The sequence below is a fragment of the Salvelinus alpinus genome, chromosome 20, assembly GCF_045679555.1.
Source record: "Salvelinus alpinus chromosome 20, SLU_Salpinus.1, whole genome shotgun sequence".
Taxonomy (NCBI): domain Eukaryota; kingdom Metazoa; phylum Chordata; class Actinopteri; order Salmoniformes; family Salmonidae; genus Salvelinus; species Salvelinus alpinus.
In genome coordinates this window covers 28608873-28625836 of record NC_092105.1, presented here as the reverse complement: position 1 = coordinate 28625836, position 16964 = coordinate 28608873, and the positions used below count along the sequence as shown (strand labels likewise).

The 16964-nt window shown below is 40.9% G+C and overlaps 2 protein-coding genes across 8 annotated transcripts in view; both read right to left on the bottom strand.

Moving 5' to 3' along the window:
- Positions 1-6141, bottom strand: part of slc12a8 (solute carrier family 12 member 8) — a 29958-nt gene extending 23817 nt beyond the window's left edge. For all 5 annotated transcript variants that reach the window (XM_071355237.1, XM_071355239.1, XM_071355238.1 and 2 more), the window contains exons 1-2: positions 5738-6141; positions 4853-5040 (exon numbers count right to left, since the gene is read on the bottom strand). In XM_071355237.1, the coding sequence (XP_071211338.1) occupies positions 4853-4993 (141 nt within the window). In that variant the 5' untranslated portion in view covers positions 4994-5040; positions 5738-6141. The remainder of the gene's footprint in view (positions 1-4852; positions 5041-5737) is intronic.
- A 116-nt stretch (positions 6142-6257) lies between these two features.
- LOC139546628 (zinc finger protein 148-like) lies at positions 6258-16599 on the bottom strand. Of its 3 annotated transcripts, none has more exons than XM_071355234.1 (7): positions 16349-16599; positions 15210-15525; positions 14870-14998; positions 14569-14692; positions 14329-14412; positions 14086-14204; positions 6258-13913 (listed from the first exon to the last, which is right to left on the bottom strand). In XM_071355234.1, the coding sequence occupies exons 2-7, from the start codon at positions 15510-15512 to the stop codon at positions 12261-12263; spliced, it is 2412 nt and encodes an 803-aa protein (XP_071211335.1). In that variant the 5' UTR covers positions 15513-15525; positions 16349-16599; the 3' UTR covers positions 6258-12260. The 3 variants fall into 3 exon arrangements, with proteins under 3 accessions (XP_071211335.1, XP_071211336.1, XP_071211334.1); XM_071355235.1 differs by having other exon boundaries at positions 16353-16599; XM_071355233.1 differs by having other exon boundaries at positions 15210-16598.
- Between the last annotated feature and the right edge of the window lie 365 nt (positions 16600-16964).

Sequence of the window (16964 nt, the reverse complement as noted above, 5' to 3'; positions counted from 1 at the left end):
TTGTAGAACAACTAAAGTTAAATTAATAAATTAAGCATAAAGGAGTACCTATTTTTTAGTAAACCACTCAACACAGAATAGCCGCATTCCCTCAAATCGTTTGGAGAAAATATGTATTTTATTAATCTTTGTTCAATTGTATTCTCCATCAAACAGGCAAAGCGTCAATACAGGACTAAGATTGAATCGTACTACACCGGCTCCAATGCTCGTCGGATGTGGCAGTGTTTGTAAACTAATACAGTCTACAAAAGGGAAGCACAGCCACGAGCTGCCCAGTGACATGAACCCACCAAACGAGCTAAATTACTTCTATGCTCGCTTCGAGGTGAGGAACACTGAAACATGCATGAGAGCACCAGCTGTTCCGGAAAATTGTGTGATCACGCTCTCCGTAGCCGATGTGAGCAAGACCTTTAAACAGGTCAACATTCACAAGGCCGCAGGGCCAGACGGATTACTAGGACGTGTACCTCGAGCATGCGCTGATCAACTGGCAAGTGACATCACTGACATCTTCAACCTCTCATAGACTGGATCTGTAATACCAACATGTTTAAAGCAGACATCCATAGTTCCTGTGCCCAAGAAAACTAAGGTAACCTGCCTAAATGTCTACCGTCCCGTAGCACTCACGTCTGTAGCCATGAAGTGCTTTGAAAGGCTGATAATGGCTCACATCAACATCATTATCCAAGAAACACTAGACCCACTCCAATTTGCATACCGCCCCAACAGATCTACAGATGATGCAATCTCTATTGCACTTAACACCGCCCTTTCCCACCTGGACAAAAGGAACACCTATGTGAGAATGCTATTCATTGACTACAGCTCAGCGTTCCACACCCTAATGCCCTCAAAGCTCATCACTAAGTTAAGGACCCTGGGACTTAACACCTCCCTCTGCAACTGGATCCTGGACTTACTGACGGGCCGCCCCCAGGTGGTAAGGGTAGGGAACAACACATCCGACACGCTGATCCTCAACACAGGGGCCCCTCAGTGGTGCGTGCTCAGTCCCTTCCTGTACTCCCAGTTCACTCATGACAGCACGGCCAGGCACGACTCCAACACCATTATCAAGTTTGCCGATGACACAACAGTGCTAGACCTGATCACCGACAACGATGAGACAGCCTATAGGGAGGAGGTCTGAGACCTGGTCGTGTGCTGCCAGGACAGCAACCTATCCCTCAACGTTATCAAGACAAAGCAGATGATTGTGGACTACAGGAAAAGGACGACCGAGCACGCCCGCATTCTCATCGACGGGGTTGTAGTAGAACAGGTTGAGAGCTTCAAGTTCCTTGGTGTCCACATCACCAACAAACTATCATGGTTCAAACACACTAAGACAGTCGTGAAGAGGGCATGACAAAGACTATTCCCCCTCAGGAGACTGAAAGAATTTGGCATGGGTCCTCAGATCCTGAAAAGGTTCTACAGCTGCACCATTGAGAGCATCCTGACTGGTTGCATCACTGCCTGGTATGGCAACTGCTTCGCCTCCGACCGCAAGGTACTACAGAGGGTAGTGCGTACGGCCCAGTACATCATTGGGGCCAAGCTTCCTGCCATCCAGGACCTCTATATCAGGCGGTGTCAGAGGAAGGCCCTAAATTGTCAAAGACTGCAGACACCCTAGTCATAGACTGTTCTCTCTGCTACCATACGGCAAGCGGTACCGGAGCGCCACGTCGAGGTCCAAAAGGCTTCTTAACAGCTTGCTTCTACCCCAAAGCCATAAGACTCCTGAACACCTAATCAAATGGCTACCCAGAGCCCTCTTTTACGCTGCTGCTACTCTGTTTATAATCTATGCATAGTCACTTTAACTCTACCTACATGTACATATTACCTCAATTACCTCAACTAACCGGTGCCCCTGCACATAGACTTTGTACCGGTACCCCCTGTATATAGCCTCACTTGTTATTTTACTGCTGCTGTTTAATTATTTGTTACTTTTATTTTCCACTTAACAATTATAATTTTTAATTTTTCTTAACTTCTTAAAGCATTGTTGGTTAAGGGCTTGTAAGTAAGCATTTCACTAAGTATTCACCGAATACACCTGTTGTATTCGGCGCATGTGACAAATAAAATTTGATTTGAACATAATATAAAATAATGCCACTGAACTATAAGCAAATCTTGTCTGCTAAATTAATTAGTGTAGCCCACAGCCATATGGCGTAGCCACATCAAGACCTAGCATAAGGACAACTCAGAGTATGCTATTCTTTTCATCTGAAATAGACAATATTGTCTGTCTCCATATAATGCTTCTTTAGACCTGTCTAAAATAAAATAAAATAAAAAATGGATTTATTGTGAAGGTGTAGGCTATATAAAATGGATTTATTAGACTTTTTAAAATAGCTGGTAGGCTATGTGTGGAAGCCAGAAGATGCTAAATATGTTTATGTTGATTAACAGTCAATTACCGTGAGACCGACAGTTATGTGCTTGACAATCACCGGCTGACGAAATGTGACCACCACAGCACTAAATGTTCCGCAACTGATTCCTTCCAAACCACTCATTGTTGAATTTGCGATTTCCAACTTGTTGTGTAATGTTTATGGTCATTGGCCAATGAGCACCGATACAGTGCCAGTAGGATTTGCCAGTAGATTGTCAACGTGATTCATGATGATAGCAAATTTCAATTTACAAAAACTAAAATTACTGCACTTTCGTCTTTTGAGCTTCTAGTCATGAAATCTATGCAGCCTACTCAATCACTTTTTATAGCTACTGTTTACAGGCCTCCTGGGCCGTATACAGCATTCCTCATTGAGTTCCCTGAATTCCTATCGGACCTTGTAGTCATGGCAGATAATATTCACATTTTTGGTGACTTCAATATTCACATGGAAAAGTCCACAGACCCACTCCAAAAGGCTTTCGAAACCATCATCGACTCAGTGGGTTTTGTCCAACATGTCTCCGGACCTACTCACTGCCACAGTCATACTCTGGACCTAAATATTGTGGATCTTAATGTTTTTCCTCATAATCCTCGACTATCGGACAACCAATTTATTACGTTTGCAATCACAACAAATAATCTGCATAGACGCCAACCAAGGATCATCAAAAAACCTTAGTGCTGTTTTTGATACCATCGATCACCACATTCTTTTGGAGAGATTGGAAACCCAAATTTGTCTACACCGTCAAGTTCTGGCCTGGTTTAGATCTCATCTGTTGGAAAAATATCAGTTTGTCTCTGTGGATGGTTTGTCCTCTGACAAATCAACTGTAAATTTCACTGCTATGCGGATGACACACAGCTGTACATTTCGATGAAACATGGTGAAGCCCCAATATTGCCCTCCCTAGAAGCCTGTGTTTCAGACATAAGGAAGTAGATGGCTGCAACTGTTTTACTTTTAAACTCAGACAAAGCAGAGATGCTAGTTCTAGGTCCCAAGAAACAAAGAGATCTTCTGACAATTAATCTGGATGGTTGTACAGTAGTCTCAAATAAAACTGTGAAGGACCTCGGCATTACTGTGGACCCTGATCTCTCTTTTGACAAACATATCAAGACTATTTCAAGGACAGCTTTTTTCCATCTTTGTAACATTTCAAAAATAAGACACTTTCTGTCCAAAAATGTGGCAGAAAAATTAATCCAGGCTTTTGTCACTTCCAGATTAGACTACTGCAATGCTCTACCTTCCAGCTACCCGGATAAAGCATTAAATAAATTTCAGTTAGTGCTAAACACGGCTGCTAGAATCTTGACTAGATTCAATTTTATTTTTTATTAAAAAAAAAAAAAATCATATTACTCTAGTGCTAGCCTCTCTACACTGGCTTCCTGTAAAGGCTAGGGCTGGTTTCAAGGTTTTTCTGCTAACCTACAAAGCATTACATGGGCTTGCTCCTACCTATCTCTCCGATTTGGTCCTGCCATACATACCTACACGTACGTTACTGTCCCAAACACCTGGAGGAAGGGCGTTCTCCTATAGAGTTCCATTTTTATGGAATGGTCTGCCTATCCTTGTGAGAGACGCAGATTCGGTCTGGGACCATGCCTCAGGACTACCTGGCCTGATGACTCCTTGCTGTCCCCAGTCCACCTGGTCGTGCTGCTGCTCCAGTTTCAACTGTTCTGCCTGCGGCTATGGAACCCTGTTCTGTTCACCGGACATGCTACCTTGTCCCGGACCTGCTGTTTTAAACTCTCTCTCTCTACAGCACCTGCTGTCTCTAACTCTGAATGTGGCTATGAAAAGCCAACTGACATGTACTCCTGAGGTGCTGACCTGCTGCTGCATTATTATTTGACCCTGCTGGTCATCTATGAACGTTTGAACATCTTGACCATGTACTGTTATAATCTCAAACCGGCACAGCCAGAAGAGGACTGGCTACCCCTCAGAGCCTGGTTCCTCTCTAGGTTTCTTGGTTCCAGCCTTGGTTCCAGCCTTTCTATGGAGTTTTTCCAAGCCACCGTGCTTCTACATCTGCATTGCTTGCTATTTGGGGTTTTAGGATGGTTTTCTGTATAGAACTTTGTGACATCGGCTAATGTAAAAAGGGCTTTATAAATAAATGTGATTGATTGATCGACTGAGCCAGGCTCAGAAACATCTGCATTTTGGAGATGCCTTAAGAAAGCAAAAAAGAGACCATGTTCGTATGCGGCTTTATTAACTGGGTCGGCACTGGTCTGGTCCCAGATCTGTTTGTGTTTTCTTTCCAACTCAACGCCATAACAATGACCATGAGATTTCACAAGACAGCACAAACATATATTGGACCAGGCTCCAACTATGTCATCAAAGAAGACTTCCTCATACCATCAGGGCAGGCAGCATTTGTAACCTACCTGAGCGTCCTCATGGAACAGATCCTGGACAGGTGTGGTTTTACTGCCGCTGGCCCTCATAGACTCCCTAGCCTTCAGAAGTTCTGTCACATCCCCCACGTTAGACCTGTGGAGCATCCAGCCGAATGGCAACGCTTCCATAACCGCTTTGACCAAACCTCTGCCTGCACGCACTCCAGTTTAGTACCCTGGAGTGGATGGATACATAAAGTACATCAAAGTTTAAAACTGAGTGACTCACCTTGAAACAAGGTCAATGTGCATTGTATATTCATTAACCCCCAAAGTATACAAAATCAAAGGGCAAGATTGTCTGAAATGCTTGATTTTCAGACAAACTTCTATCTATAGGGCATAGTGATTCAGAAATAAGCTATACAATTATGTATCCTTATTTGATGGGAAAAATCATGAGCTTATTTAAATGTGGAGATACAAAGGTAGCCTAATCATTGCGTTACCTTCCCTAGAGCCAAATAGAGGTGTGACAACCAAACAGCCACCCGGATGCAGGCAGTAGGTGGGATTATGCAACAGCACGAGCCTGACTTGCCTGGATCATGGTAGGGTAGTGTAGTTGAATTCGACGATACATTTTTTTCTCGAATTACCGATACATTCCTTGACATAAAATGTATTCACTGGGGCAACATGTAATTTAGTCTGTAAGGAAAACGATTGCATTTTCACGACAGAAAATCACGTCCGTTATATTAAATGTGTTGTTTTTTCACGATTATGCATATAGGCTATATTGTTGTCAATCGGAAATAGGAACAGTTCAATAAACGCAGATCTAAAAAATGTAATCTCAAATCGTCCTTATTTCAGCAAATCTGATGTTGGATCCGTGAAAAATCGGCACAATGATATTTCTTGACCTACCTCAAAAATGAACTCCCATCAACTGAAGTCCTCAAAAACAGCCTGTTCCAAATATCGAGTTTCTCATTCTAAAATCTTAATACAATAAAAGTACATTAAAGATCATATAAATGATTAATGTTGTGATAAAAAATAATCCAACCGTATGGTTTACCCTCACACTCTGTCTGCACCATAAGCGTAGTATTGCAACGTGTTCGACTAACGTCAGCAGGTAAATGTTTGTTTTGTCCAATGCCACTTTATAGGTGTGTTGCTCTGCTCCAAAAAGATACAGCTACGCCATTTGTTAGTTTTGGCCAACCTTCAAAGGTGCATTTGGCAGCAATCCAATTGAAATACCAAGGTGAATTCACAAGTGTTAGACTATTTGTGTATTTTATATGCCCTATGATGGAAAAAGAGCCTAATCAATTACCTTTAATTATGAAGTTTATATTACTAAGAAACTGTAGGCCTGCTGTACTGAGAATGTTCATCATGTCCTTCCAAATAAAAAAATACATTGAAAAATCAGATCTTACATCTAATAGTAATTTACTGAAATAAATCAGCTACAATTAAAGCAGTACATTACATATTTATATATATAAAAAAACAGATCACTCGAATGGACAACTTAAAAGAGTATGCAAATCAACATCTGGCTTTTGATCAACCACCTGTGAAATTGAATAATTCAATACTTTATAACTTGACTAACAATTGTTTTTTATGCTTCCTTTAGTTCAATGATCCAATATGAAAATCTGAGTCAAAATAACTCTCAAAATTAAGATTTTGTCCTCAATTGCCCAAGCTCAACATATTCACAATCAAACAATTACCTAATATTAAACTGAGAACCGTCTGCAATAATGACTGTATATGACTTACATACATCAGAATAACCTTTTTACAAGTGACACATTGCATTTTCAAAAATAGAACAAAATATTTGTCAAAATATTTTAACATTGATATTTTTCCCCCCCACATTGATGAAACAAGTTTCATTTTTCACCAGCTTATACAAGGACACTTACGGTCAGTTTATGGATAGGGGGTTACTGTAAGTGGTGGAACTGTCCCCAAAATTGGTTGCTTTTTTCACAACAATAAACAGAAATATGTTCAGTTCCCTCTGTATGCGGTTGAAGGTGCTGCTTTTGGGGTCTAAAAATTATAGGTATTATATACACACAGAGTATACGAAACATTAGGAATACCTGCTCTTTCCATGACATAGACTGACCAGGTGAATACTTTGATCTCTTATTGATGTCACCTGTTACATCCACTTCAACTGTGGGAAGCACTTGTGTCCATGGGCCAGTGTCAACATGGGCCAGCATCCCTGTGGAACGCTTGACACCTTGTAGTCTATGCCCCATTGAATTGAGGCTGTTGAGGGCAAAACTCAATATTAGGAAGGTGTTCCTAATGTTTTGTACACTCTGTCTCTAAGGCTGTGATTACACAGGCAGCCCAATTCTGATCTTCTGCCCAAGTATGTGCAATAGAGCAGATTTGATTGATCAAAAGACCAATTAGTAGAAAAATAGAGTTGGGATGCCTGTGTAAACACAGTCTTAGATAGTCATGGAGAAATAAACATGCATACACTATGCTTTTGAAAGTGCTTTCTTTCACTAGTGTACAGTAGGTCTCATTGAACACTAAAACCATACAATCAGATGATAATTTAACAAAATGAAAATCATTTTTTGGAACCACCTAATGATTGATTCATTTAAATGTCAACATTTCAACTATATGCCACATGACAATGAATAATCAATTTATTAATTTAGGAGGATGATACTCCAGGTATTCTTAAAACTGACAGTCCAGTCCACAATACTGTAACTACTAGATCATGTAAGGATGGGTGGACTTCATTACTGCAGGTCAAATCATAGCTGTGGTCCGAGGCTATTCAAATCACTACTGAGAGAAATTCCAAAAATGGGTGGCAAAAAGCTATGGTTTCACAGAACATGAAGTAGCTGTGTATTGACAAACAATAAATTTCTTTGGCAACCTAATGAAAAGAAAGAGGTTCCATAAAACATTATAGACCAGTCTCCACTCATGTAGCTATTACACCAGGTTGTCCAGAACAGAAAATACACAACTTACTTATAGCAGAGAGACCAACTTTCTATACATTGTACAGAGGGAATGTTTACAGAGTAAAGTTTTATAGCTGTTGAAACCAGAACAAGGGTACTGTAACACCTAACATTAAATCTAATCTCTTAACCTATTGTAGAAATGTAACAAGTTAGAGAAGCTAGCATTTGATGTAAAACAATGTTGACAAGATAGATTTAAATCGCTAGCATGTTAACTAAACAATTTAACTTTAAAGACACATTAACAATAAAGCGCAAAGGAGAGACATCATGCAAGACAAAAATGACTAAGGGAATATAAAAAGAAAACTCATTTCATTTTGTCAAGGTACATTTCAAATGTGGCTGTTGTGTTTCGCTTCACATGCAACAATTATTCTGATTCAATATATACCATAGAAACCCTTTTATGTAACCTCTGCCTAACTATTCAGAAAGTTATGCATTGTAATAGTAATACCTATAAAGAAATAGACAATTTACTTAATTAAAATGTAATTTTGCAAGTCAAAGCTTGATGTTCAGAACTTTATGGGGCATTAAAAGCCATCCTAACAATTTTACTAAGGTGAAAGCACACAGAGAAACCCCTAATAATAAATAACCAGTATATTGCAAAAAAAAGTTTGATTTAAAATATCTGTGCCCTGAAGGTAGGAAATCGGAAGCGATGCCAGTGGTCAGTCTTTGCTGAAATACCAAGAGGGCTAAAATGTGTGAAAGGGAAGCGCTTATAAAAGAGGGGAAAGTTGCACTTCCATTTAAAAATAAAGTTACCATTAACCTTGAATTGTATGTTTCAGAAAGTGCAGATGGAGCTACAGTAGTTTATTGACTTGACAGTCACCAAGATTGACTATGAACCATACGGTGGAGGCTAGAAATACTTCAAAAAGCACAGAACTAATAAAATATACAGTTGATGTCGTAAGTTTACATACACTTAGGTTGGAGTCATCAAAACTCGTTTTTCAACCACTCCACAAATTTCTTGTTAACAAAGTTTTGGCAAGTCGGTTAGGACATCTACTTCGTGCATGACACAAGTACATTTTTCCAACAATTGTTTATAGACAGATTATTTCACTGTATCACAATTCCAGTGGGTCAGAAGTTTACAAAATTCCAGAAAATGATGTCATGGGTTTAGAAGCTTCTGATAAATCATGTAAATTAGCCTGAGTCAATTGAAGGTGTAGCTGTGGATGTATTTCAAGGCCTACCTTCAAACTCAGTGCCTCTTTGCTTGACATCATGGGAAAATCAAAAGAAATCAACCAAGATCTCAGCAATTTTTTTTGTAGACCTCCACAAGTCTGGTTCATCCTTGGGAGCAATTTCCAAATGCCTGAAGGTACCACATTCATCTGTACAAACAACAGTACGCAATTATAAACACCATGGGACCACACAGCCGTCATACCGCTCAGGAAGGAGACACGTTCTGTCTCCTAGAGATGAACGTACTTTGGTGTGATCAGTGCAAATCAATCCCAGAACAGCAGCAAAGGATCTTGTGAATATGCTGGAGGAAACAGGTACAAAAGTATCTATATCCACAGTAAAACAAGTCCTATATCGACGTAACCTGAAAGGCCGCTCAGCAAGGAAGAAGCCACTGCTCCAAAACTGCCATAAAAAAGCCAGACTACGGTTTGCAACTGCACATGGGATAGATGACATCACGAGGAAAGGAAAATTATGTGGATATATTGAAGCAACATCTCAAGACATCAGTCAGGAACTTAAAGCTTGGTCGAAAATGGGTCTTCCAAATGGACAATGACCCCAAGCATACTTCCAAAGTTGTGGCAAAATGGCTTAGAGACAACAAAGTCAAGGTTTTGGAGTGGCCATCACAAAGCCCTGACCTCAATCCTATAGAAAAATTGTGGACAGAACTGAAAAAGCGTGTGTGAGCAAGGAGGCCTACAAACCTGACTCAGTTACACCAGCTCTGTCAGGAGGAATGGGCCAAAATCCACCCAACTTATTGTGGGAAGCATGTGGAAGGCTACCCGAAACGTTTGACCCAAGTTAAACCATTTAAAAGCAATGCTGCCAAATATGAATTGAGTGTATGTAAACTTCTGACCGACTGGGAATGTGATGAAATAAATAAAAGCGGAAATAAATCACTCTCTACTATTATTCTGACATATCACATTCTTAAAATAAAGTGGTGATCCTAACTGACCTAAGATAGGGAATTTTTACTAGGATTAAATGTCAGGAATTGTGAAAAACTGAGTTTAAATGTATTTGGCTAAGGTGCATGTAAACTTCCGACTTCAACTGTATTTTCCAGGACAGGAGCCTAAATAAAACGGAGCAATCGTTTGAATCTCTTACAGCTACATGTGTTAATGTACGATATAAAGTAGTGCTGAATGGGCAATTATCTTACAATGATTGACATACATTTTCCCATAATGAAGTGTGTGCAAAACGTTTATTTTATATATATTCAAATACTTATTTCCCATTCCACTCATGAACTAAAAATAAATTGATGTGGAGATTTTACATTTAGATTTTTTTTCGTCCTGTGGTCTTAACCTGGTACTGGGAAACCGTCCCGAAGAGTACCAACCCTTCGAGAATTTCAAGTATCCTATGACTGTTTAGATTAATACATAAGCAATGACCCATGATTTGTTTCCTGATAAGTGCATGCATCAAATATGTGTAACATTTTTATGACCAATACCAAAGCATTTCGGTTTTCATTTGAACCATAATCTAAACTCTAAAATGACCTGAATGAGGTTATCAACACATGACCTCACTTAAGGTCCATTGTGCAAACAATTTAATATTAAGAAAAATCAAATGTTTAGATTTGTCTTAGCCATTATAACAACCTATTAAGTTCTGGTTCTGGTGATTGATGATGAATTATATACTTGATTCCACACCATCAACCATACAAACTCATACATTTCTTTCAGGGGTAGAGCTTAGAATAACATGACTTCAAATTAAGGTTGATCAAATGAAAATCTTGTGATCATCATAAGATCAAATCAAAACTATATATTTCAGGCTATACACCATGAGGATACCCACTCTTACCATGGTGTTAACTTGAAAACAGGAGTCTAGCAAGCAACTATACATAATCAACAAGTGGACAACTCTACATTCAGCAGTTATATAGCAGGACTGTTATGCCAACATGTCACATGGTAACAGGGTCCCTTCATATGGTCTCAGAGATCTAGGACCAGCCCCTCCTGTCCATACATTATGATCGAAAAGGCAAAACTGACTCTAGACCAGCACCATTACCACAGTTAAAACAATGAGCCAGATATATAAATAATTGTGAAGCATCCGGTTGGTGTTTCCACTCACTATGGGGATGTAAGGAAGCTCAGTGGCCGGCAGTGGGAAAAGATGGAGCGAGAACGATTTTGGCAGACATTCTACAAATTTTCTCATTGATTAAACATTTGATCTCTATACAGTTCTGTTTCCAAAACTAGAATCTCCAACAGATTAGACTGCGTTTTGTAGACTTCACCCTTCGCCAAAGTTTTTTTTAAATTGCGTTTGTTACGAGTGCAAGGGCGAATTGAGTTATAGCACACGCGTACTTCAGTGTAGGCATTCCCGAACGTAAATATGCAAATAAATGCTAGAACAGGCCAATAGGATCTCACTAGCTCGTGCTTGGCTCTGCCCACCTCCTTGCTTGTTCTGCCCACTATGATTAATTTGTGCCCATTGGAAACTACAGGCTCTGGTCTATCTTGGGTTAGTTAAAATCTTTCCTATTACTCTGAGACACTTTATAAATACAGGCACAGATACCTAGTTAGAGTTAAAGCAATAAAAAGGTGGAAGAAACATGATTGAAGTCAAGCAGAAAATGAAATTGGAGACAAAAATAGAGTGACTATGCAATCAAATCCATTTCACTACTGGGCTGATCTGAACACTTGTGTCCATTCTCATGATGTGTCATTATCACAATGTATGAAATCAACATTTGAAGCATAGTTATTGGACAATTGCCTTTTTGGATGGCAATTTGAGAATTCAGTGTGGGAAAATGACACTTAATTTCCACGCTGTAAAACAGTATATCGGTAGATTTAAAACTAAGTTTTGCCCCCCCCCCCCCCCAAAAAAAACTGAACCAAACACCAAAAAACATAGGTCGGGCTGTAGTTTCTTCCCCAACAACCCAATTTAATGTTTTGCTTCATATACATTATTTTATTTATGTTTTCACGATTCGCAAAATTGACCCCTTTAATATAACAGAAAATTATATATTTTTAAATCATTAAATGCTTTGAGCAACACCCACCTTTGCAGTGTAACCTATTTTGGCAGGACAGAGGATATGGGTATAAAGTGCCTTTTAAAATTATCGTAGAATAATGTAAATATTATCCTCAACCAAACGTTTGACTGCTTGTAGCATCAGGGGAAGAGTTCAATTGAGACCTTGTCTCAATGGGGAATTCAGAGAAGTCTGTTCCGTGACTTCGCAGACTGACTTGTCCATTGGCAATAGTAAATTGGGAGATGATTCCAGAACGTGAGGTCTGGAACTGCGACGGGAAGTTCTGATCGAAGGTGCTGATTTGATAAGTCTGATGCAACCCTTGAGCATCAGTCTTTTTCGAGGACGCAACTCCCTCCAGAAAATCTTCGGTTGGCGACACGGCCGAGGTAGTGGTTTCATCCCCCGAAAATGAGAAAGAGTGCTGGGAGTCCCCTACAAGGAGTCCAAAATGGGGTTTCTCCAAGGTAGACCTTAGTGGAGAGTTCATCCCTGACCTACCAGTACCAGTGGTAAACCTGCTGGGGGAAGGGTACTGCTTCTCTGTGGAGAACAGAGGCTGGTTGGAAAGGCTGGGGCTCTCGGTGACAAAGGTAAGACTCTGGCTGCTCAGGTAGCTATCGTTCTGGCTGGTCCTCTCCAGTGCTTGCTGGAGGAACTTGGAGTACTCGTGCAGGAGGCTAGATTTCTCTGCTGATGGGGCTTGAGAGTTACCTCCCAAGCTTTCTACCGGGCTGCCCTCAGACACATCGGAGGAGTTGATGGAGATGCTGGATGTCACCTCAGTGTCGGCCACACTGAAGGAGATATCTGGCTGCACGTTGGCCTTGTTTGAGTAGTGGTCCAGGAGAGTCTGGAGAACCTCATCCGGGAGCACGTTCTTGTCGTGATTGGACTTGAGCTCGACGCTCAACGGCTGGGGTTCCAAGATGGTGGCGGGAACGGTTTCGTCTATGACGCCGGCCACTGCGACTTGTGTAGCGGAAGGCTGGGACGCGATGCTGCTTACATTAACAGCGTAATCTCGGTTGTCGTTGTTGGCCATAGCGACCTGCTGGAGATACCTCTTCTTTTTCAGGAACTGCACGGCATCGTCGTAGTGTGTGCTGCTGGATGCTGGTTTCGTCTGCCCTCCTGGTAGAGCGTCTACTGGCTCCAGGTCAGAGTTGGCCACATCCACGTCCAGAAGACCTTGTTTGTCAACAATCTCAAACGTGTATCTGGTGACTTTGCAGTCTTCGAAAGAGGACAAAGGGGACAAACTCTCAGGTGGTTCAGGTTCAGTTGGTTGCTTCAGACTCCTCTTGGGGACCTTCTTGAGGACCAGCTTGGGAGGATGAATCTCCTCAGAGGAGAGATTCTCCCCACCCAGCCCCAACTGCCGCCCACTAGATGAGTCAGGAAGTGCCACAGAATAATCTGCCATCACATACTCGTCTTTGACCACCTTGGAGGTAACCACATAGAGAGGTAGACATTCAATTTTGCTCGGTCTTTGCTCCACCTCCCTATCCATGTCGCTAAGAGAAGCGACTGTGGCAACGTTTTCAGTGGCAGCAGCTGAGAGAGCACATTGAGACTTGTCTGAGGTCTTCAGGCGTTTCTTCTTGGGCAGTGAGCACTCCTTGGCAGGGAAGGAGAAGCTCAGAGATTCTGTGTCGCTCAGGAGTCCTCCATCTTTCCCCGCTGCTGCTGTCTTTTGGGCTTTCCTCTCACGGCACATACGCCTGTGCTTTAGAACCCGGTCTGTTCTGGAAAAGTACTGTCGGAAACAAGAATGGGTTTGTGGCATACAAGGACAGTAGTACATTTTTTATTTATTTATTTTTTTAAATAGCTTCTGCATGCTTTATAAACCAGAGGTGTTTGTGCAGTCTTGTCAAGCCCAACTCTTAAGTTCATTGTCATTTGCTTTGATAACATAAATAACCAACCTGGTGGCAGTAGTCACATTGATAGGGCTTCTCTCCACTGTGGGTCCTTCTGTGCCTCTCCATGTGGTATTTCTGAATGAACCTCATGCCACACTCCTCACAGCGGAAGGGCTTCTCACCTAATAGAAAGTCAAATGGACAGGTTATTCTGTGAGCTAGTAACATCAACATTCAACAGGTGAGATCTTTGACCAATCATTGGCTACCATAGTTCAATCATAGCTTCATGGGGCATTCTCTTACCAGTGTGTATCTTCTCATGTCTCTGGAGAAGGTATTTCTGTATGAAGCGCATATCACACTGGCTGCACTGAAATGGCTTCTCACCTGAAACCAAGCAACAGTAAGTTACCATATTTTCTGGTGTTTATTCAATGGGAAATTGTGTTAGCCTACTTATTATGCAGACAATGCAACTAACAATAATTGTTGTGATCATTTAATGCTAATCAACAGACTTGACCGTCATAAAATACATTATACCAGTGTGGATGAAGACGTGTCTTTGTAGATGGTAGTTTGTTCGAAAGGCTGCATTGCAGTGCCCACATACATGACACTTTGGACTCTGGAGACCCAATGATCCATCCTCATTGATGGTGAGAATCTAACAAAAAGTGGAATGATACATGGAAAGACAAGAACAAAAGGTCAGTCAATTATTTCACAACTAAAGCAGGGCCTTTACCCAGATAAAAACATTTGGTAGTTTTCAGGTGACAATATAAATCTTTAATCTGGACCTAACATGTGATTATGACCTAGTGTCAAGCAAATATATAACCTTGGCAGGAGAGCGCTGTTTTCTCTTCTTCTTGTGACACTCTGTTGTGAGGTCCATGGGCTGTTTTCTCTCTTTCTTTCCCAGCATCAGTGGATCCGAAGACAGCTTCAACTCTTGTTTGATGCTCACCTGCAAAACATTGTTTAATCACTTCACATGAATTAATTTCACCGATTATAGTCAGAATGACAACGCTCTCAATGGGTGACTCCCAAGTCTTCAAAAAGGAGGCAGCGAGAAGAAAAAGCAAAGACTTGAGATTCACCCAATGTCATGGTTTACACTACAGTGCATGTATTGCAAGACTGGCAATAAGAATGTATGCATGATATGTACTCACAGGCATGTGGAGCGTGCATGGCAGCTTGTGTGAGAGTCTCTGCATCATTCCCTCTACCCGGTCATTCTTCACAGTCTCCTCATGTACCATCAGTTCATCAGTTGCAATCAGGTCATGAGACACTATTGAAACCCCTGTCAGGTCATCATCCTCTTCATCATCATCAGCTAACAGGGGGTGGTGGGCTAACCCCCTCTCGCCCAGGGTCATGACGACCAGACCCCCTCCACCTATTCCCACCCTCTCATCCACTACCCCACTACACTTTAGCAGCATCCCCTCCAGCTTGTCATCAATGTTCATCCTAGCTACGTGTCTGTGGTGTCAAGAGAGGGCAGAAGTATTAGCTAGGTAAAGACAAACAAAACACCACTATTTAGCTTTGGTAGCAATAGGCTAACGTTAATAATAAATCACTACAAATGCTTGCTAGCTACAATTTAGTGGGGCCATCATTGAGTAATCTGAGGTTTAGCTGATAACGTAGTTAGCTACCTAAAGATGATCAACCAACCAAATAACGTTAGCCAACACAAACCCGTTTACTCATAATAGCACATCGACCTGCCCAAAATTAACGTCAGCAATAAAACTAGGCTTTTTGACCATACTATAGCTAACTAACGTTAATATTTCATCATCTGTCGCTAGTGGTCAACTGGATAGATTAGCTAGTTAACTAACTAGATTAACGTACTTGAACTACCTAAATATGTAACTAGGTGTTATTATTGAAAACTTTAGTTAGCTAGACAACTTTCGTTAGACAATTTTCGCTAGTTAGCTAAACAAGTAACAACTGCGTTAGTTAGCTAGAAAACTACCGGTAGTGTGGACAAGCGTTAGCTAGCTAACGTAGTTTGCAGTATATAATTAGCTAGCTAGCTGTGAATGGCAAACGTTAGCAAGCTAGCTAGCTATGCCTGATCAGAACCAACAACAACCAGAACTAACAGATAGCTAGCAAGACCTCAAGTCAAATCAAGATTTAGCTTCACTCAAGACAAGTCAAATCGAGACGTAGTTTACGTTAGCTCAAAAGCACGGCAGACCAAACTGTTCACAACTGACATAACGTTAGCTAGCTATTAGCATTAGTTAGCTAGCCTAGCTAACTTACGTAACGTTAGCCTGCTTACCTACTTTATGGTCTAATAAGGTCGTTCAACAGTCATGGTTTATATGGGAAAAGTGTATCCGCTGTGTGATATACGCCGCGACAGAAAAGAAAAATCACCGCATCTGGCCCAACTGCAGCGCATGGGGACTGTACCGTAGTTGTTTGGCTTTGTGATAGCTCTGCGGCTCACCTGTGGTGAAGCACTACTGTGTGTTCTGCTTTGCAGCCCTTATTCTGCATCTCTTCTGCGCTCACACTGGATTAGGATATGATGACAGAAGAAAATCAAGACTATGCTACGAGCTACTTGTTCACCAAACATGAAGTTTCATGCGTCCAACAAACACTTAAAAATAAGAAATGCTGTCGTATTATACGTCCTCGTTAACAAAAAACAAAACATTTAAGTTAACTAGTTAGCCAAATAATTAATGTATAATGCATTCGGAAAGTATTCAGACCCCTTGACTTTTTCCACATTTTGTTACGTTACAGCCTTATTCTACAATTGATTAAATACATGTTTTGCCCTCACCAATCTACACACAATACCCCATAATGACAAAGCAAGAATAGGTTTTTAGAAATGTTTTAAAATGTATTACATATAAAAAACAGAAATACCTTATTTACAT

Excerpts from the sequence above, each read along its gene's own strand:
- LOC139546628 (XM_071355234.1), bottom strand. The coding sequence starts at position 15,512 with ATGAACATTGATGACAAGCTGGAGGGGATGCTGCTAAAGTGTAGTGGG. Across the intron at positions 14,999-15,209 it reads CATGCACGCTCCACATGCCT|GTGAGCATCAAACAAGAGTT; the intron begins GTGAGTACATAT and ends AATGTTTTGCAG. Across the intron at positions 14,205-14,328 it reads ACATGAGAAGATACACACTG|GTGAGAAGCCCTTCCGCTGT; the intron begins GTAAGAGAATGC and ends ACTTTCTATTAG.